Consider the following 23,119-nt stretch of genomic DNA (forward strand, 5'->3'; position numbering starts at 1 on the left):
GCCAACATTCGAAACATATGGACTTTACTGTCACTCCACACTGATGATATGTATTATTTAAAATATATGTATATAATTCATATAACAAAACCAAAACTTATTTTAATTTAGGAAATGAAACATTGAACAAAATGGTTTTAAGCATGGTCAACATCTTCATAATCCGTTACTCTTGTTGACAGAACTCTACTTAAATCGGATTCCACAGGTTAAAGCGTTGATTCTATTGCATCTAACATCTCAGAACCTGCTACTCCCTTCGCTTTCATTGCCTTCAGCTGATTTGACACGCCTTGGCGAATGGTTAGAACCAACGAAACATCCTTCTCAATATCCGCAATCTCCCTGGTCCAACCAGTGTTCACAACCATTCCTCGGTGCATCTATTGGAGCCTTGCTGATTCTGATACTGCTGCCAATCGAAAATATTTCGCCAATTCTAAAGGTGACGCACTAGCACTTTTAAGGCGATCATGTTCGTGAGCAGAAGAAGAATTAATATAATTTGCCCAAAGCAACCAGGAGCTGTAGTGCCCTTCGAGATCCGGATGGGATGAACGGAGCTCATCAGCAAGTGCAGAGTCATCGCGTGTTGAAGTTGCCCTCGAACGGTCTGGGTTTTGGGGCACCCTCTGCACTTTTTGATGCTGTGCATTTGTTTCCACTGCCAGTGAGAACACGTATACAAACACCTACAACACTTTTCCACGCCATAAACGAAGTAGCCGAGGTGTGATGCTACTACCTAATCGGGTACACTTTCTTCTTCGTTTTATCTTGTAGCATTTCAAACTCACCGATGTCTTCAAAATCAGGCTGCTCTTTCACACTCCATGATGGTACCTCATCGTTGAATTCCACTTTGCGATTTACCTGATGCTTGGCAGTTTCCCAAATACACCGTAGAACATCGTTGACCGAATCACCGAAAATGTCCTTGGAACAAATTTGGCCTGTCCGGAGTTGGATTCAAAACAGCTTACGGCAAAATATTCTCCCAAAGCAAAAGACATAGCTTTCTGGTGCACCACCTTCAATCAAACTGTTGATATCCTGATTGGCCGCATTAATTTGTTCCGGTTCCACTTCTGTTGCTGAAATAGAATCAACTACATTCATTCCGGATGCGTGGCCCGGATAGATCCCCGAACTACCTTCCAACGGATCATCCTCAAGGCGTTCTTCATCAATAAATTCCTCACTGCCGTGTGATCTGAAAAGATCATCCTATTTAGTAATTTAAAGATTAGTATAAATATTATTGCGATTTGAAAATAAAATTAGCATTGCAGACAACATGCAAGCAACTTTCACAGGAACGAGCTGTCAAAATGCTTGCTGATGTGTCTGTTTTAGGCGTGTTATCCGTCGGATTTACGTTAGTTTTATTTTGATGTGTACATCGGAGCAGTGGTGCCGACATATTTTACTTACGTTTCAGTGGAATTATTTCAAACAATGTCACTTCATTTATTAGTTTTATCATAATTTTCTTCAAAAAAATTGAAACGGTTCAGAATTTGGTTGGAATCGATTCTGGTTTTCCTTCAACCAACTTCACTTTTGCGCCAAGCAGACGATCAGATCGTCTGCATGTGAAGCAGCAAGAATTGTTTGCCCAGCGAGACTCAGGGCGAGTCCATCAAATACCCGTGGAATGACGAAAATCGAAACCGTCCTTATCCGACCACAAAATTGACCCAACGGCAAGCAAATAGTCCGAAAGCCCCAAAAATAATCCCTAAATTAATAAAAACCCATCCAATCAACTCCTTTCTTCCTCTTGAGCGACTAGACAAACGTTTAAATTTACAGATCTTATATTGTCGTTCTGATCCTACTACTTCCTACAATTCCAATAGGAATTTTGATTTGCACAGCCGTGCTTTGTTCTCAGTCCCTTCGAATGTTTACATTTGGTTAGGCTAAAAGTATCTGACCTGAATCTGCTCGCTACGCTCGAGCTCATGCGTGGTCCAACGATGGATGCGACGATGGGTGGCGGGGCAGTCTCTGCTGTGAACGCCGCCGGAGCAACGAAAGCGAAAGTGGTTGGCGGCGAGTTTGCCGCCGGAGCTACGATGGCTGTGTGGTAGTGCCGTAATCACGCCGCCGGTGCGACGAAGGTTCACGAGGTGTGCGTGGGTTCGCTGTTGGTGCGACGAAGCGTGTGTCTTACAGTCGTGCTTGGCAAAGCGAACGGCGACTGCTGCGGTAGTATGCGTGCTGCAATCGGCTACCCGATGGCTGTCAGTCGATGGTGCTGATCTTCACCCGGCGATGCGGTGGGTGGTACACGTTCGCTCGTAGTGTGCGCCGACACTATCTCGTACAGATCGGTTTGCGTCGAACTGCCAGCTGTCTCGAGGCCAACGAGATGGAGAATTCTTCCGACAATTGGCGATCGGAGGGTGATTCTCGGGAGACGTGGATTCTCCCAGGCCCGTAGGTGCGATGGTGTCTTACTGGCCGGACGATGAGGCTTATAGCCTACAAACCGCCAAGCTTCCGGATCCACCTAGAGGACTCGAAGCGGTCGAATCCCCCTACAACCTACTTCCGGGTCTAGAACCCGGCAGAAACACCTTCGCGTGAAGGATTTAGGTTCCTTCACGGAGAAAAGAAAGCACACACATGTCGATTAGCACCCGGTAATCATTCAAACGGCACACCCTCATTCCAATCAAAACACATAACAAAACGCATTTACCTGAGCCTCGAGCAGCAGATTCAAAGTTTAGCTGGTTTGATGGCAGCTAATATCTTTAAAAGATCTACAAAAAAATGACACGTACTACACATTAAAATCTTTCGCACCATTATGGCGGTTCTAAGGACTCACATAGGAAATCTGCGTTTCCTCTCACTTGGGCCTGCCTAATTTCCACTATACTTTTATGTACTTTCCAAATACTAGAATAATGAGATTATACATTACAATAATATAATGTTGGATTATTCTAACAAAATCTGACTCACTCTACTTCTTCGAACAGCTAACAGTCACTTTTATAAAGATTCCACAATGTTCTGGGACCACGTCCGCTTCTAATCACTGTCCGACTTGGAAAGACCTTTGATTGGATTTTCTTATTTCTTTGTTACATTTAATATAAAAGATGTACAAACAATTGCCGTTAAAAGAAACGAACTCATCAGACAAACAAGCAAATTAAGCCCGTGAGTGGTCATAAAATTGTCTCGGGATAAGGAAATAGTGTGGTTGAACTATCGACCAGTGTTGGTAAAAACTCAAAATCTCAAAACTCATGAATGATTCAAATCAAGCGTGAGTTGAAACGCACCCAACTCAGCACCTAAAAACTCATGGATGAGTTGAATCATCCATTTGAATCATCGTAGGTTTTCTTTTGTTCTCCTTCGTTAAAAACAGTGAAATGACTTTTGTCGCATAAAATATTAGACACTCTTTTATGTATATGCAAAAAATTGCCCCCAAATTGATTTCAAATGCGTTTTAAAACCAAAATGATTTTTTAGCAAATGAGTGAAATGATGCGTTTTAGCATGAAAAATTCATGCGTGATGCGTTCCTTTAAAATCGCAGACGATTTCGTTCGCACGGGAGCGCTCGTTGATTGAGATTTATGAGTGATTTTACCAACACTGCTATCGACAACTAGGAGGCGCGACAATTAATAAAAATGCCAATTATGGCTGCATTCTGGCTTTCGATTTAATCAATCTTTATAGACGAAAAGATGGTTAATCGAATTAAAATCAGAATTTAATTGCAACCTTGTTTAATTTTGTAACCGCGTTACAAAATAAACTTTCTCTAACAATATAATAAATATTGAGCAAGAGCTCATTATATTTTGCACAAATGGCATGACAAATCATGATAACTTCGATTACAACATACGCTTATTGAAAGATAAAATAACCAGCAACACTGTATGCAAGATTTTTTGCAAGTTTGCTGCAACTTCGTGCATTTGGCGAACTCAACGCAAATTGCAATATAGATGAACGCTACTTACTGGTCCATATCGAGAACAATGTTGCTTCCGCCGGATAAATAAATATTTATAAAAACCGCAATCAATTAATTTCTCCATTCACAAAAACGCAACAAAACAAAACGTCACTCAATAAAGATAATCAAAACACGCTAAAATATGGATGACAAACTACAAATATCATATTTTGATGAATAGAATAACAAATAGCAAGGCAAAATGAGTTATTATTCCGTTTCAGATAAAAATATAAAATAGTTATTATCGTAATTCTTTTAGTATCAGTAATATATTGTTCTTATTTATTATTCTGTGATATTTTTTTTTAATTCCTGGCTTATAATTGTTATCTTATAGTGAGTGCTACAATTTTGTAGTGCAGTAAACTTCGCATCTTCAAATCAGAGCTGCGCTGGCAATTTGATTTTTCTCTAAAAATACAATACAAGAAAAACGGAAATCAATTCATATCAATACGTACGTAGATTTGCTGTAAGATATCCTAAGTTATGGAGTTGAGGAATATCCGATACGATTTGCGATCAATTAAAACGGCTACACGAAAGCTTTGGCAAAAAGGCGTATTTTTTCATAAACACTGGAAAAGTAATTATCATCTTCCAAACCACCGGAGACGAGCCAGCCTCGGGCTGAAAGTCTCTTTAATAAAGACACAAAAAAAAAATCTTCCAAACTTAGACGTACATGTTCATGATAGAATTAGAGGCGAATGTATAGAATTGATAGTTCCGTTAGGATACGGCAGGCATGAAGAATGTTTTTATAGAAGTCGATTTGAAAAGTAATAATTGTCTTAATAGTCATAGGTAGTTTTATAACTTACTAAACAGTCGACCCGGCAGACGTTGTCCTCCATAGTAGGCGAAAATGCGGGTTGTGAAACTTCCATACAAATCCTAAATTTAGTTTTTCACAATTTACTCAACTTTAATCATGATTACCGCATGAGGAAACATAATATAAATCCGTCGGAAACTAACACTAAGTTATGTGAATACAAACACAGACCATTTCTTTTTTATTATACACGCAAAAAAAAGGGTTCCCGAATTCGTGAACCAGCAAAAATCCACCGTGATTTAATTCATGGATTCGGGAACACCAGTCACGTTTTCGAGAACGTTCCAGAAAACGTGACTGTATTCCCGAATCCGTGACTGTTGTTCATGAAAAAATATACTGTGAACTCGTTAGTTCACGAATTCATGAACGCTTTTTTTTGCGTGTATAGAAGAAGATCTGTGGACTTGCAAAAAAAAATCTCTTGAATTCCGTGAGGATCTCCGGATAGTCGCTGAGATTCCATAAAAGTATTCTATAGATTTAATAATCCAGTTTTTGTCCTACCCACGTCTCGGAACGTGGCCGCGCCTCTGCGGGCAGTCAATTGATATAGGTATATGGCGTGGGATATATTTGTCTCATTTGGCTTGTCATTCTCTTGCACCGTCATAGCACTGTGCAAACAATGCACAATGGTCCGATTCAGTTATTTAGCAGGAAAGAACTATTTTCCTCCGTTTTCGTTCTATTTAGACACTTGGTGTCTTCAGTGAAGTTGTTTATAATAAAATATTGCTTCTTCGGACAAAAAGTTCGATAGGGTGGTCCTTATCGTTTCTCAAAACTGAAATTAAACTTTTTTATTTCGGGTTTTTTGTGGATGACTTCTTCAGCAAACTTACAGTAAACATTATTTGATGCAACTTTGCCGAAGACACCTTGTGTCTAGCACATAAATTGAGTTCAGTAAATGAAATTTTCGATTTTAACCCAGGGTGGCCCAAAAAAATCTGTTTTTCTATTCTAACTTTTTTGTTTTGAGTTTTACGAGAATGCGGTCTTCAGAAGAAATGAAGAGCAAGTGATGGTGCATATTTTTGCTGAACACATCATGTTTATAAGTCTTACCATTTAAAAGTTATATGCAATTTATACCAAAAAACTATGCAATCTCAAAATGCCTATATCTCATGGAGATGGTTCGATTAATTTTTTTTAAGGTGTTATCTGAAAGGGCACATATATAGTAACTTTTACTGCAAAAATTACGAGAACGTATTTTTTTTAAATTGAATAAATCGACTTTGAAAATTTCTTCGAAAAAAAATAAAAATTTACTAGTACTTCACTATATATTAAAATTATGAGTAAATTACCTTCGGCAAAAGTTCAAATTTAAACTAAAAATATATATCCGATTATTATTATTTAATCAGACTAAGGCCGAAGTGGCCTGTGCAGTATACAAGAGTCTTCTCCATTCGGCTCGGTCCATGGCTACACGTCGCCAGCCACGCAGTCTACGGAGTCATCTTCCACCTGATCGATCCACCTTGCCTGCTGCGCACCTCGCCTTCTTGTGGATGGTTCTCCCAGCAGCTCACCCGAGCAGAGTCGGCTATCAAAATATTATCACAGTGATAACAAATTGAGTTTTTGATATAATAACTATAACATATTTTGATATAGAATTGCAGAGTACTTTAGCAAATATCATATTTTGATATTATTTTGATAACTGAAAATAATAAATAGAGTCACGGAGTCTCTATGGGGAAATATTATTTTTCAAAAATCAGTATCTCTGAAACACCCAACACGAATGAAAAAAGTTATTTGAAAAAAAGGTTTTTGAAGAAAATCTAACATTGGGAAAGGGCGGTTGAAAAATCCAAAGAAAATATCATACATAATAAAAGTACGATCCCTATCTTCTATATGAATAGAAATTATTTTCCGTCAAACGGTATATGAAGATTTTTCTTACGGATTGAAAAAATAAATTATAATATCTCCTGCACGACGATCATTCTGCAGTCATCAAAGTGGCTTCGAACTACAAGAAGCTTATTCATTGCGTCATAAGCAATAAATCGAGATAGAATTATTTTCTATTATCAGTTATCGAATAAGACTGAATAATAATGAAATAAAATGATTCAACACCAAAAGTCAAACTAATTTTGATATTTTTATTTTGATATCATCTCAAATAAATTAAAACAAAACAGGAACTGACTTAGATATTTTTCTGATATCAAGACTTATAGCAAATAACTAAATGATAACTAATCTAGTTTGTAAATATCGATATCGCATAATATGTGTTCAATCAAACGAGTAACTGAATAAGATATCAGTATTTTGATATCACTATATGATTCATGAATCAAAATAATATCAAATTGAGTTTTTTTTTGTTTTTGCTCGATATAGTCATTATCATAATGAAAACTCATTATGTAAACCGTAGAAAATATGCCCAATATCAAAATAAGTTTTGTTTTGTTTTCCGTGATATCAAAAATTGTTATCATTTTGTTTATTTGGATACAACATTAAGTTCTCAACTTTTGATGTGATTACTATTAACTCGACCACAGGGTCACCAAAATTTGATATTGCAAATGAAAGTATCAAAATATCAAAATAAGTTTTCAGTTTATTTTCATTCTCTGCTCGGGTATACAACTCGTGGTTCATTTGCCTTCTCCACGTAACGTCTTCCATCTGCACCAGGGCATAGATGGTACGCAGCACTTTCCTTTCGAAAAATCCGATAAAAAATTTCGCGTTACTTCGATACAAAGTCGCGAAAATCGGACGACTGCGGTGGGCCGGGCACGTAGCCAGAATGTCAGACAGTAACCCGGTGAATATGGTTCTTGACAACGATCTGACGGGCACAAGAAGGCGAGGTGCGCAGTGGGCAAGGTGGATCGATCAGGTGGAAGATGACTCCGTAGACTGCGTGGCTGGCGACGTGTAGCCATGGACCGAGCCGAATGGAGAAGACTCTTGTATACTGATGTGTTCAGCAAAAATATGCACAATCACTTGCTCTTCATTTCTTCCGAAGACCGCATTCTTGTAAAACTCAAAACAAAAAAGTTAGAATAGAAAAACAGATTTTTTTGGGGCCACCCTAGGTTAAAATCGAAAATTTCATTTACTGAACTCAATTTATGTGCTAGACACAAGGTGTCTTCGGCAAAGTTGCATCAAATAATGTTTACTGCAAGTTTGCTGAAGAGGTCATCCACAAAAAACCCTAAATAAAAAAGTTTAATTTCAGTTTTGAGAAACGATAAGGACCACCCTATCGAACTTTTTGTCCGAAGAAGCAATATTTTATTATAAACAACTTCACTGAAGACACCAAGTGTCTAATTAGAACGAAAACGGAGGAAAATAGTTTTTTCCTGCTAAATAACTGAATCGGACCATTGTGCAATGGTACGTCTTCGATTCCCAACCGATCTAAGAAACCTATAACTAGCTCTTCGAGCGACTCTGCATCTCTAGAAGATGAACAGTCCAGGAATCCAAAGATTGCCTTTCACGTAACGTATAACTACTGACAACTGTTCCTCTTTAAAGCTTTTTGCCTCATCTACCATGATAGCAAAGAAGCTAAATTGTTGATTTTTTTTTAATTCTTTATTTAAGTGATTTTTCTTAATATCTAAAGAGTTCATCACTGACTGCATTGCTGAACCTCTTCAACGATTTCAAAAAAGGCAATTTCACTGGCAATTTCAATTATCTCATTTTGTAATGTAGGACTGGAATATGACGATCGAATAGTGAAGAAAATATCTCATTATATTTTCCCAAGACTTCGCAGAATTCAAGAAAGTTTCCATGATTTTTAGAAGTGATTTCTGCTGGATGACCTACTGTAAACGGAAATACTGTACTCTATCCTGCTATTCACATCAAAGTTTTAAGCTGAGAACAATCGCATTCAATCTCCATACAATGGTTTTGGGAAATTGACTCGCAGGAGTGAAGGACCTGATTGAAGGCTGCCTAAATCCTTTGGAACATCGTCATTTGATGTCATGTGTCCAGTTCCTTGTGGCGTTATTATTTATTTACTCAGACTAAGGGCGGAGTTGCCTGTGGAGTAAATAAATGTCTTCTCCATTCATCTCGGTCCATGGCTGCACGTTTCCAGCCTGCGTGTCTGCGGAGGGTCAGCAAATCATCTTCCACCTGGTCGATCCACCTTGCTCGCTCAGCACCTCGCTTTCTTGTGCTCGTGGGATCGTTGTCGTGAACCATTTTCACCGCGTTACTGTCCAATATTCTGGGTACGTGGCCGGCCAACCGCGGTCGTCCGAGCATCCCATGTACATAGTTGGGTTTTTCTTTTTAGATTTGTATACGAAGCAGGATTTTCTCAACTTAATTTTTAAGAAGTGCTGCATATCGAAAACGTATCACTAACCATTAAGCTTTATTATTTTCTTACTAGTTATGTCACATACAGTCTTAAGTCTAGCGAGTACTCACATCACATCATGACTTACCCAAGTACTACGTTGAATCACTGAGACCGCTTCACAGAACCGATCCTCATTTGAAACTCCCCCCGGAAAGCAATGCATTGTCGTCATTTTTCGATGTCACACGAACAACCCAAGCACTGCTAATCCATTTGTAAAAATTACCATCTTCAGCTATGCCAATCGTTTTACCCGTCACTGAGCCTTCGGTTTCTTCACGTACGATTTGATGTAAAAGTCCAGGAACATGCCCAAGATGAAGATGGCCTGCCCGAACCCGATCCAGTGCCACAGCAGTGGGAATCCGCAGTCCATTCCTGTTAGCGCCGGTCGACCGAAGTGGATTCCCAGATGGATGAACTGCACCAGTTGTATCCGGGTCATGTACTTTTTGAACCGGGCGGCCAGTGGAGATCCGTACGATGCCAAGTAGTAGTACGTGTACATAACGGCATGCACCAGCGTGTTCCACAGTCCCAGCAGATAGATGTGACCTCCTGTGAAGAGTCGGAATTTATGTCAGTGGCGTGTTGGGAATGCTTCCCCCCTCTCGTTTCACCGCGATACTAACCAGGCACGAACAGCACTCCGAGGTACGTCATGGTGACCATTATGGCGTGATGGTAGACATGCAGGAAGGACACGTGGGACGTCTTTTTTCGCAGCACGAAGAACATGGTGTCCGCCAGGTCCAGCACCTTGAGCAGGAAGTATGCGTAGGAGATGTAGAGTTCCTCGTAGCCGCTGGCCGCTCGGGAGAAGTCCACTGGTTGGCACACGTACGAGAAGTTGGGCCGTTTGATGAGTAGGTAGATCTGGTGAAGAAGGTGATAGATTAGACGTTTCGCAGATCACATATCAGGGTAGTGTTGGCTTTGGCCTGTTTGTTCATATTCTTCGTAAAAGAGGGTTCTCTATTGTTAATAGATAAGATGCTATGAACTTTTTACACGTCAATTGTCATTTGTTCTCTGACTATATTTTCTGGAAGTAATGAAGATTCTTTCGAACCTCATAATACTCTTAGGTGCTCTTAGATCTCTGAACGTTAAAATCCAAAACAAAATCCTAAACTTTCGTCGGAAGCTCGAGTAAAATTTCAAAATTAATTTTGTAATTTATCTGAAAGATAAGAACGATACTCCATTCGGCGTAGGCTCATCGAAAAGGAGCTGTAGCCCAAATATCAAGTAATTAATTTATCTGAAGATTATATGTATAAACACTGATATGAAGCTACTCAAGTGAGCTCGCAGTGTGGGTGGCACATAAAATAATAAACTTCATTACCAAGCTGTTTGTTCGGATTCAAACCAGTTTTTTGAGCAGTCCTATTTTTTGGTAGCTGCTAAAACTATATGTTTATATTTATTATTATTTCGCAACTAAGTTTCATATTTTACCCTACTTACAACGTTTGGTTCTACACTCCCCTTTCGCACAACAACCGTTTCCGTAGAGCGAACCTCTTTCCAACAAACTTCCCCAGTCCTTTTTGCCAATTCCGTTCCTGTGCACATTTATATTATTAGTTCTTCACATTTCATTTGCCTTATTACTTACTTACAGCTAATAACCATGAATAATTATTCTTTTCTATTCCAGGTCTCAATCTTTGCGGACAATTTCAGCACTGGAAACCTTAAATATACTGGAGACTGGAAACCTTAAATAAGTATACGAATTTACTTCCTCACTTCTTATAATTTTTTAATTCACCGAAAATAGTAGCAATAACTTTCACTGAATAGTCCGTTTGTTTACTTTTTACATTACAATAGATTCTATTTACTTCATCTTTCTTTCTCCTTTTCAGCAACAAACGATATAAGTGGGCAACTCCAAAACAGGTGCGCTACTTGCATCTTCTTTACACGCGATAGTATTGGTAGGCACTCTGATGCAATTGCGGTGTTAACATGCCCCAGCCTGTAACGTCCTGTATAGTTCTTGAGATCCTAAGGATTTACCTTCATATCTCCAACACCGCTAATTCGGCTACTGCACGCCGGTACACTCCTCGAGCTGTACGTACAACTGCTTGTCTCACTCGTCCGTCGGGGCCTTGTAACACTTTTTCTACGACACCTCTGATCCAATTCTTTCTATTGTCACCGTCCACAAGGAACATCAGGTCGTTCACTTGTAACGGTTTCTGTTGATAGTCGGAAGATATTCTTTCGACCATCTTTTCCATATTTGGTTCGCCAGTTGTTGCGAACGCTTGAAGGCATTTCGCAGTGCGAGTGCTGTTCCAGCGCTCTCATCAACCACCAAGTCCGTACACGTGATTGATCCCCGAAGGAAGTGGTTCGGTGTGATCGCTTCCTCGTCTGCCTGCTACGACATGTACTCGGATTGAAATGCCATGCTGTCGTTGCTTTCTCTCTGCGAATTCGCCAAAAATTCTCTTCATTTCATTGCCAGCACCTTTGAAACATGTCGTATTGTCAGAAAAAATCTCTCCTCGCCTGCAGCTAAACCTCCTGATTGCCATCAGACATGATTGTGTAGACAAGCTTGCGGCGACTTCTAGGTGAATGGCACGTATGGCAAGACAAGTGAATACTGCCACCCACATTTTCTCCTTCATTCGTCCAACGTTGACTTCAATTGGGCCCAGGTAGTTAATGCCCACAGAATGGAATGGGCGAAACTGTGGCGTAATTCGTTGTGCCGGCAGTGGAGCCATCATTGGGACCTGTGGACGACACCGATGTACTTTACACCAGAAGCATTCATTTATGGTTTGTCGAACTGCGGTACGGATGTTTGAAATCCAGAATCTTTGACGAAGCGTCACAGTCTCTCGGTTAGCGTGACCGTACTTCTCATGGTAGAACTGGATCACCTTTTCCGTTGTTGCATTCTCCGTGGTAGTATTATTGGAAACTTCTTATCGAACGCCATTTCTTCCGACAATTTCATTCTACCGCCCATTCGAAGCACACCCTCTGCGTCTAGTGTCGGCGTCAACTTATAAAGGCAGCTAGTTTTCTATTCAGTTTCCATTATATCCCTGGTCTTCTATTTTAGGTTCTTGGATAACACAATTATTTCAACTGGAAATCCTTCGCTTTGGGCTTGTTTCCATAGAATGATTTCTGCTCTTCGGAACTCTTCCTTTTCTAACGAACGTTGAACGGATGGCAGATGTACTAGGACCACACGTTGCTGATTCTTTGTAACCTTCACAGTCATCAATTGAGCTCCCGCCACCTTGCGCTTGCAGTTGTCCGCCACCTTGCGCTCCACCGCGAACACCTGTCGACATCGATGACACACTGAAAGGACACGTAACCCCTAGCATCCTCGTTTGTCTGCGCTATCTGTCCGCCAAGGACCGGCCATTGTTCATCAGATTGGTAGAGGAAGGAAGGACCCTTGAACCATTCTCCATTACTATTTAAGGTCGGGCATCGGGGTGTGCTTCGTCAAAACATCCGCCTGGTTCTGCTTGGTCGGAACCCATCTCCAATCCGTAGCTCGGGTTCACTCGAGTATTTCTCCGATCCGGAACGCAACGAACTGTTTGTATTGCTGTTGGTCCGATCGAATTCAGCTCCATACTGTTCGTAAATCAGTCCATAGCCGACATCGGTTGATTTTTAAAGAGTGTGAAGCAATCACCGCCTGACTCATCCGAGCTCCCAGAACGTCTGCCATGAGCTCTAAACGGGGAACCGATTGTCGCTTCAGCGGTGCTACTTTTGATCGGGACATGGCCAAGGTACACCGGATATATCCACCAACAACTACTCTCAAGTAAGCCACACAGCCATACGCATGTTCACTGGCGTCAGTGAAAATGTGCGCATCGACAGATGCAATCTCCGACGATAAAAAACTTCCAAGATAGCAGCGTGGTATACGAATGTTTTCTAGGTCCGGAAGCAGATTAATCCAAGACTTCCACATTATCCAACATTCGTCGTCGATAAACTCGTCCCATTCGCAGTCCCCACGCCATAAGGGGCCATCCACAAAGTACGTCACGCTCCTGGGGGGGAGGGGGGGTTCCGAACAGCGTGACGACTCATACAAAAATTTTAGAGGTTTAATACAAAAAGTGTGACGAAGGGGGGAGGGGGGGTTGAAAATAGCCAAATTTTGCGTGACGTACTTTATGGATCTTCCCTAAGTGTTGCGTAATGGTTCTACCTAGAGTCCTATAAGAAGAGTAACGTCATATTCCACTTTTGACAGGTCTCCTGCTCGTTTGGAACGCGCATTTGTATGGAACTGACAGCTGATTCTGTTCCAATTTTGACACTTGACGACACTGTTATTATAGTCACTGTAGTTCTACCATGAATCGTGAGAGAAGCGAGCAGACCTAGTGGATCAAAGAATCCCCGAACACTAACTAAGTACTGCTCGCTTCATCGGCCGCTGTTCACCGTTAAAATAAGGCAAATGTTGTTCTTGGTGTTTTGTAGAAAAGGAAAACTCGTCGTTAGCTGTGTCCCAAATCATTCCTAGCACTCGTTCTTGCAGCGTCGTTTTATCATCGATGAAATGGACTGCCGAGACCTGTTTCTGCTCGCCCAGACTGTGAAGTACTTCCACCGAATTCGAAACCCAGTTCCTGATCTCGAAACCTCCCTTTTGGTGAACGAATCGTACATCTTTCGCCCGGCTAATGGCTTCTTCAACGGTATCGACGCTGTCAAAGTAATCGTCCACGTAGTGATGCTTAATAATTGCAGTCGCAGCTTCTGGAAACTGTACGGCGAATTCCTCAGCATTGCAGTTCTTAAGGTCACTCCTGCCGGAATCCAATTTTCAAAGTACTCGCGTTTTCAAGGGCACACCATTCGATACGAAAGCAGCGCACAACCACAGACAAACAGACATAACACATTGAACATTCACTCATCAAATTCATCGTCATTCAAACACTAACGACATCTGCTGATTTCAGTTAGTTGGGCAAATCACGAACCAGATGGCGATAATGAGCAAACGTCAAACTCAAGCAAATGCGATGCGCGCGCCACGAGTGATCGATTGGCCAACTAATGATTATTTGAATCGACCAGTAAATCATTGAACGATGGAAATTTGACGAGTGTTATGTCTGTTTGTCTGTGGCACAACTGTCATTTTTATTTTTTCACGCATGCTGCGACGCAGCAAAGCTGAATAAATAAAAATGACAGTTTTGCGTTGCTTCCGTATCGAATGGTGTGCCCTTGAAAACGCGAGTAGGTACTTTGAAAATTGGAGTCCGTCAGGAGTGACCTTAACATATTGCGTTGAGCAGGGAGAGCTAGTCGACCCAAATGTTGCAACATCCATAACGTACACACGAGGAGCATCTTTGGAGTTATCTCGAAAGAGAAAGCGCTGGAACTGCCTATCTCGAGCTATAATTTTGATTTGATGGTACATTTCTCGCAGATCACCACCTATGGCAACTCGATGTTCTCGAAATCCTGCTATAACAGCTACTAGTGGAACTAGCATATCGGGCCCTTTTAACAACTGAGCATTGAGAGACATGCCTTGAACAGCTGCTGCAGCATCCCACACGAGGCGCACCTTATCCGGCTATTTGGGATTTAAGACAACGTTTAATGCAAGATACCATATTACCTTGTTTGGGTCTGTTTCAGAAAGTTCTTCGGGCGTAGCAAGATGTGTGAAACCTTTTTCCTGATACTCAGTGTTCTGTTTGCGTACGTTCCGATGCAAGTCCGGATTCTTCTCCAGCTTCTTCTCTAACTGCTTCATCCGGCGTAACGCCATCGGATAACTGTCTAGAAATGACGGGCAGTCGGTCTTCCATAGTAGACCGGTTTCGAATCTATCTCCAATCCGCTTAGTGGTATGCTCTAGGATTTGGCGAGCTCTCTTGTCTTCTACGGATTCCAACTGTACTGCTACCACCGACTATTCGACTGCGTAGTGATTTTTTAAAAGATCATGGAGGTTTTCATTTGTTACACCTACAATTAACGTTTGTTTCGGTCCGTACACTGTCCATCCGAGATGACACCGCACAGTTATCGGTTCCATGACTGTTCCAATCTTGGCTTCAGGCGGAGCAAAGGAATGTAGATTGTTTAGCTCGATGAGCATCTCTGGTCGCCCGTTGTATGAGGCAATTGGCAATCCTCTGATGTGGCTGTACTGGCAACTAAGTGCTTTGGCATCCAGCGCCTGTGCCGGCAGCATAAGCTTGTTGACCGTATGCACTGTAGTCAAAAGCATCTTGGACTCCAACAGCCGACACCCATAGGTACATTCGTTCTCGTTGAATCTCTTTCAACTCGCTCAATAATCGATCTGCAAGTTTCCGTTCAAGAAGTGTCACCGATGCACCTTCATCAAGAAAAGCTAGAACGGTGATCGACTTTTCTCCGCAGTGCAGTCGCACCGGAATCATTCGGAACATTGTTATATTGTTCATCCGAATGTGCGCAGTAGTCCCCACTAATGGACGGAGCCATTAGATGCAAGCCCGAGCAGCACACATGTTGCACACAGGTCACAGTAACTTATATGTGACTGGATTCAGTCACAATTAGGTTGCTGCAACTAGTTTCACATGACTTGTGCTGCTTGGCAGAGAGAGTTATGTGCCTGACGACATTCTCCAATATGACAGCGTAGTTTTAATCTACATTGTGCTATCCCATGTTCATTCAAGCACAACCGGCAAAGCTTCCATTGCTCCACTACTTTCATCTGATCGGCATACGTAAGATTTTCAAAATCTTGACAATACCGCAGCAGGTGATCCGTTCGATTGCATACTCGGCACGGCTTCAAGCTTCTCAAACCTCCGACGCCAGTTGACGAACTTTTCGGCAGGCTCTCTCTTTCGCTGTGATGTGGCAATGCTGCCTAGTTTTGCTGTTCCCGGCTACCGAACGTTCATCACCAGAAGGTTTGTTTGCTGGATTGTATTCGAGATCGACATTCGCTTCGCGCGCTTCCGTCATGATTTCAGATACGAAATCCGTGAAAGTCTGGAGTGTCACTTTCTTCTTTCCACGCTTGATGCGCACCCATTCACGTTTGTCGTTGTCTGGCAATTTATCCACAAGATCTTGAATAAGCAACGGATTCACCAAGTGTTGCTTGAGATTCACTGCTTCCAGGTGTCCAGGTCTATGAACCTGTATGGGCACTAAGTGGTGCTATTGGATTTGTACTGAGGATAGTTGAAGTTGTAGAGCTTTTAGGTCTTATCTCTAGAATGATTTGAAGAACTTAGAACATCCGATTTGGACATATCTACATCTTAAACCATACGCATGGCCCCTAAGAACACAAATGGACACAATGTGGTGCTTTTGGTAACGTTCCGCGGGTAGTTGATGTTGTCGACCCTTCAGGTCTGATCTCCAGAATGGTTTGGAAAACTTAGATCATCCGATTTGGACATACCTAAATCGTAAATTATACTTACAACCTTTGGGGACATACATGGACACAATGCAGTGCTATTAGTTTTGTACGAAGGGCAGTTGACGTTGCAGTTCCTTTAGGACTGAAATTTAGAATGATTTGGAGAACTTATAACATCCGATTTGAACATATCTAAATCGTACATCATACGCAAGGATATATATTTCGTTAAAATTTTCGTGTCCCTTGGGATAATCACCAACCAGTGACTCCATCAGGGCCGGATTTTGACGGAAGGGACCCGGGGCCGATAGCTTGTGGGGGTCCCAAAATGTACAAAACAGGTTGGTTTTAGTACATAAGTACCCCCTAAATTCGGCCCTGGACTCCATCATTGCTTAATCAAAAGTAAACAAAAGTAATTCCAACACAGAAGTCTGAGTAGGATTCATTTTCTAACAGCTATCATTTTGTCAACCTTCTGTCAGCGTTCTGTAGCTCGTCCATCCCGATGATCCAAACGAGAATTCCAGGTGCTTCATACAAAACGTGTGACCAGAGCGTGTCGAAAAAAGGTCCCTTTGTGTTACATAACTGATGAGTCTTATAGAGCGAATATGAAAACCTGTTAACCTATTTTGCAATAAATAAACGACGTTTATCCAGCACATCAAACGCACCTTAATTTTGGATCCTGTTCTGACTATTGAAAAATACCTTTGCAGGAATTAACATAAGAACATTTTGACAAAAGCAACAACACCTTTTTGTAGGACTTGTTTTAATTATACAAAATCCAGTCTAGTTTAATGTTTGAAAGCTCTATACATAAATTAAGGAAACTAAGTGAGGGAAGCTGCTTTAATTATACAAGGAATTTAAATCCACAAAACTTAATTGAACTCTAAAAAAGATGCTGTCAATGTCGACGACAAGTTTGAGTGGAACCTGCTTTTTTTTATTTGCATTAACTAATGAATTTTTAATTTTTCCGCATCACCTAGAAATATGACAGAATAAAGTTTTTGCTTAGGAATAATCGATCATTATTGCATAGTAGTCCGACCCGGCAGACTTTGTCCTGCATAGTAGGCGAAAATGTGCGTTGATAACTGCCTATGCAAAATTCCCATTCGAATCGTTTTTTTTAGTTTTTCACGATTTACTCAACTTTATTAATGATTTTCACATGAGAAAATATCATATAAACCCGTCGGAAATGATAACGAACATATCATCTGAAGGGATGATGAAAATCCATCCAGCCGTTTCCGAGTTATGCGGATACGAACACAGACCATTTCATTTTTATTATATAGAAGAAGAAGAAGAAGAAGAAGAAGAAGAAGAAGAAGAAGAAGAAGAAGAAGATGAATAATAATGAGCAACATATGGTTCTCAATAAGTTTTTTTTTAAATAGTTCTAACCGATTTATATTACTTTGCAAAACTGAGAATTAGAAACACATCTGCCTTCAAGTTATTTCAAACCTGTTTGGGTAATCTAATTTCGCGAAACTCAGCTGTGATGCGCGGGTTGGACTACCATTTGCATCTAACACAATCTGTTTGCTGTTCGGCCAAGCTGATAGCGATTTAATCACATGCATTCGAGACCTGAACATCACTAATAACCTCCAATGACACTCAGTCCCGTTTTCGGTGGGGCTTGCATTGAATTTTAAAATACGAGTGCATTTAGATGAGCCACACAGTTCGGTCAGCGGAGGCTTAACTGAGAAGCGGTTCATCCTAACCCGTGAATCACGACCGTGTTTGTAGGAAACGAAAAAGCCTTGCTAATATTTAAAACAAGTTTTTCAATCTGTCGCGATTGCCTTCTTCTTGCTGTCCAGCCAATGATTTGTGTTGAATCGAAAGTTGGATCCCATCCGGCCGGGCAAAGCTAAAGAACATAATTTTGCCAATAAATGCATATTTTTTTCCCAAAATTTGCGTCACAGCGATTATATGGGGGACCTTTATGATGAAAAAAAGAGACTGGACAAAATTCCACTTCGCGAATATTCCTAAGGCCTTCAGTTTGCATTTTGAGGTCGTTTGAAAATAAACTTCTTTCCATTTTTTAAATTGAGTCATCCGCAGAAAAATATAGAATCATGTGAACAAAGGAACATTCAGATGTATTTATTATCATATCTTAATCTGGATGTTTGCATGAGAAACCCACAGATAATGCTTGGAATAGGTAATTGTGGCAGTAATCCAGATGCAATTAATTCTGGAAATACGCCCTTTTTCTTCTTAATTGGCACTACACCCCCCACTATGACATTGCCGCCTCGCAGCTTGGTGTTCATTAAGCACTTTCACGGTTATTAACTGCGAGGTTACTAAGCCAAGTTACAGACAATTTCCAATCCGAAAATTGTCTAGACCGGCACCGGGAATCGAACCCAGCCACGCACCCTCAGCATGGTCTTGCTTTGTAGCCGCGCATCTTACCACACGGCTAAGGAGGGCCCTTGGGGAAATATGCCCTATTGGTGTTATTGGAGTACTCCTCAAGTGCTCAAGAAGGCGGAAAATGAAAAGTGATCGCATTAGCTGTTGGATAACTGCAACTTATTTTGAAACTAAAACGGTTGTTATTGTCGTCAGGTGTAATTAAAGTGCATCTAATTGTTCAACGTAATGCAGCTGTCATTGTCTTTGACGTTCAATTGAATTTTTACGGTCTTATAATTGTACAGTTGTTGCAAACTGAGACCCATACAGGTAACTAACGAATCGTAGTTGAATGAGTCGCAGTTAGCGACGTTATAAAATAAATAAAATTAGTTTATTATGAAAACTAGTACTCCAAAAAGAATTGACTCCAAGCTAGAACTGTATCTTTAGAAAAAGATGGGTATGTGGTAGCTACCCATAATAGATACCACGAAGCATCATAAGGGCGCATGGAGAGAAGAGAACCATGAACTAATCAGAATGTGTTCAGAGATGGTTCTCTTCGCTAATTATATTATCGATTATAATCTAAACGACGAGCAGGATCGGTCGAAGTACGGTAAGCTGTTGCATCATTCGTTCATTCAGCGAACAAAGAAACGACACATCTACGCATCCGTACTGCAAAACCTCTTTTTGCGCCCCAAAACGGGGGAGCGTGGATTGAATCAATGCGTAAAAAGAGGAAGCGCTATCTCTCAGGTAAACAAAGTTTGATATTTAATTTACATTTAGTATAAAAATGTAGCTCTCGCCACTTTCAGATCTAGGGTCGTTCAAATTGTTGTCCGTATCAGGGTCATCCAATTGTTTGAGTTTTGAGGCCTTGAGATGCACTTGGTGCCCCAAGTAGTCTTGAAATACATTCCCAAAAATCTGCACGTTGTTGCCACCAAAGTTTGCAGGTGGAATTTATTATTTATTCAGACGAAGGCTGAAGTGGCCTGTGCTGCACATAAAACTCTTCTCCATTCAGCTCGGTTCATGGCTGCACTTCGCCAACCACGCAGTCTACGGAGGGTCCGCAAGTCATCTTCCACCTGATCGATCCACCTTGCCCGCTGCGCACCTCGCCTTCTTGTGCCCGTCGGATCGTTGTCGAGAACCATTTTCACCGGGGTACTGTCCGACATTCTGGCTACGTGCCCGGCCCACCGCAGTCGTCCGATTTTCGCGGTGTGAACGATGGATGGTTCTTCCAACAGCTGATGCAACTCGTGGTTCATTCGTACTCCACGTACCGTCCGTCATCTGTACCCCACCATAGATGGTACGCAGCACTTTTCTTTCGAAAACTCCAAGTGCGCGTTGGTCCTCCACGAGCATCGTCCAGGTCTCGTGTCCGTAGAGGACTACCGGTCTAATGAGCGTTTTGTAGATTGTCAGTTTGGTACGGCGGCGAACTCTATTCGATCGGAGCGTCTTGCGGAGTCCAAAGTACGTACGATTTCCAGTCGCTATACGTTTCCGAATTTCTCTGCTGGTGTCATTTTCAAGAGGCTCGGAAGCCTACTTTCAAGAGGCTCGGAAGCCTCCTTTCAAGAGGCTCGGAAGCCTCCTTTCAAGAGGCTCGGAAGCCTCCTTTCAAGAGGCTCGGAAGCCTCCTTTCAAGAGGCTCGGAAGCCTCCTTTCAAGAGGCTCAGAAGCCTCCTTTCAAGAGGCTCAGGAGCCTCCTTGCAGGAGGCTCCGAAGCCTCCTTTCAAGAGGCTCAGAAGCCTCCTTTAAAGAGGCTCAGAAGCCTCCTTTCAAGAGGCTCAGAAGCCTCCTTTCAAGAGCTCAGAAGCCTCCTTTCAAGAGGCTCGAAGCCTCCTTTCAAGAGGCTCAGAGCCTCCTTTCAAGAGGCTCAGAAGCCTCCTTTCAAGAGGCTCAGGCCTCCTTTCAAGAGGCTCAGAAGCCTCCTTTCAAGAGCTCAGAAGCCTCCTTTCAAGAGGCTCAGAGCCTCCTTTCAAGAGGCTCAGAAGCCTCCTTTCAAGAGGCTCAGAAGCCTCCTTTCAAGAGGCTCAGAGCCTCCTTGCAAGAGCTCAGGAAGCCTCCTTGCAAGAGGCTCAAGCCTCCTTGCAAGAGGCTCAGAAGCCTCCTTGCAAGAGGCTCAAGCCTCCTTGCAAGAGGCTCAAGCCTCCTTGCAAGAGGCTCGGAAGCCTCCTTGCAAGAGGCTCAGAAGCCTCCTTTCAAGAGGCTCAGGCCTCCTTTCAAGAGGCTCAGAAGCCTCCTTTCAAGAGGCTCAGAGCCTCCTTTCAAGAGGCTCAGGCCTCCTTTCAAGAGGCTCAGAGCCTCCTTTCAAGAGGCTCAGGCCTCCTTTCAAGAGGCTCAGAGCCTCCTTTCAAGAGGCTCAGGAAGCCTCCTTTCAAGAGGCTCAGAGCCTCCTTTCAAGAGGCTCAGAGCCTCCTTTCAAGAGGCTCAGGCCTCCTTTCAAGAGGCTCAGAAGCCTCCTTTCAAGAGGCTCAGAAGCCTCCTTTCAAGAGGCTCAGAAGCCTCCTTTCAAGAGGCTCAGGCCTCCTTTCAAGAGGCTCAGGCCTCCTTTCAAGAGGCTCAGAGCCTCCTTTCAAGAGGCTCAGAAGCCTCCTTTCAAGAGGCTCAGAGCCTCCTTTCAAGAGGCTCAGAAGCCTCCTTTCAAGAGGCTCAGGCCTCCTTTCAAGAGGCTCAGGAAGCCTCCTTTCAAGAGGCTCAGAGCCTCCTTTCAAGAGGCTCAGAAGCCTCCTTTCAAGAGGCTCAGAAGCCTCCTTTCAAGAGGCTCAGGCCTCCTTTCAAGAGCTCAGGAAGCCTCCTTTCAAGAGGCTCAGAGCCTCCTTTCAAGAGGCTCAGGCCTCCTTTCAAGAGGCTCAGGAAGCCTCCTTTCAAGAGGCTCAGAGCCTCCTTTCAAGAGGCTCAGAAGCCTCCTTTCAAGAGGCTCAGAGCCTCCTTTCAAGAGGCTCAGAGCCTCCTTTCAAGAGGCTCAAAGCCTCCTTGCAAGAGGCTCAAGCCTCCTTGCAAGAGGCTCAGAGCCTCCTTGCAAGAGGCTCGGAAGCCTCCTTGCAAGAGGCTCAGAAGCCTCCTTGCAAGAGGCTCAAAGCCTCCTTGCAAGAGGCTCAGAAGCCTCCTTTCAAGAGGCTCAGAGCCTCCTTTCAAGAGGCTCAGAAGCCTCCTTTCAAGAGGCTCAGAAGCCTCCCTTTCAAGAGCTCAGAGCCTCTTTCAAGAGGCTCAGAAGCCTCCTTTCAAGAGGCTCAGAAGCCTCCTTTCAAGAAGGCTCGCAAGCCTCCTTTCAAGAGGCTCAGGCCTCCTTTCAAGAGGCTCAGAGCCTCCTTTCAAGAGGCTCAGAGCCTCCTTTCAAGAGGCTCAGAGCCTCCTTTCAAGAGGCTCAGGTCTCCTTTCAAGAGGCTCAGGCCTCCTTTCAAGAGGCTCAGAGCCTCCTTTCAAGAGGCTCAGGCCTCCTTTCAAGAGGCTCAGAGCCTCCTTTCAAGAGGCTCCCAGCCTCCTTCAAGAGGCTCAGAAGCCTCCTTTCAAGAGGCTCAGAAGCCTCCTTTCAAGAGGCTCAGAGCCTCCTTTCAAGAGGCTCAGAAGCCTCCTTTCAAGAGGCTCAGAAGCCTCCTTTCAAGAGGCTCAGGAAGCCTCCTTTCAAGAGGCTCAGAGCCTCCTTTCAAGAGCTCAGAAGCCTCCTTTCAAGAGGCTCAGAAGCCTCCTTTCAAGAGGCTCAGAGCCTCCTTTCAAGAGGCTCAGAGCCTCCTTTCAAGAGGCTCAGAAGCCTCCTTTCAAGAGGCTCAGAAGCCTCCTTTCAAGAGGCTCAGAAGCCTCCTTTCAAGAGGCTCAGAAGCCTCCTTTCAAGAGGCTCAAGCCTCCTTTCAAGAGGCTCAGAAGCCTCCTTTCAAGAGGCTCAGAAGCCTCCTTTCAAGAGGCTCGGAAGCCTCCTTTCAAGAGGCTCGGAAGCCTCCTTTCAAGAGGCTCGGAAGCCTCCTTTCAAGAGGCTCGGAAGCCTCCTTTCAAGAGGCTCGGAAGCCTCCTTTCAAAAGGCTCGGA

The 23,119-nt window shown here is 42.7% G+C and overlaps 1 protein-coding gene across 1 annotated transcript in view; it reads right to left on the minus strand.

Annotated features, from left to right (window-relative positions):
• Positions 1-9,230: 9,230 nt before the first annotated feature.
• Positions 9,231-23,119, minus strand: part of LOC134221411 (elongation of very long chain fatty acids protein 4-like) — a 49,706-nt gene continuing 35,817 nt past the window's right edge. Inside the window, exons 3-4 of the mRNA XM_062700602.1 lie at positions 9,870-10,113; positions 9,231-9,795 (exon numbers count right to left, since the gene is read on the minus strand). Of these exons, the coding sequence (XP_062556586.1) occupies positions 9,494-9,795; positions 9,870-10,113 (546 nt within the window). The 3' untranslated portion in view covers positions 9,231-9,493. The remainder of the gene's footprint in view (positions 9,796-9,869; positions 10,114-23,119) is intronic.

This window comes from Armigeres subalbatus, chromosome 3 (assembly GCF_024139115.2).
Source record: "Armigeres subalbatus isolate Guangzhou_Male chromosome 3, GZ_Asu_2, whole genome shotgun sequence".
Classification (NCBI taxonomy): Eukaryota; Metazoa; Arthropoda; class Insecta; order Diptera; family Culicidae; genus Armigeres; species Armigeres subalbatus.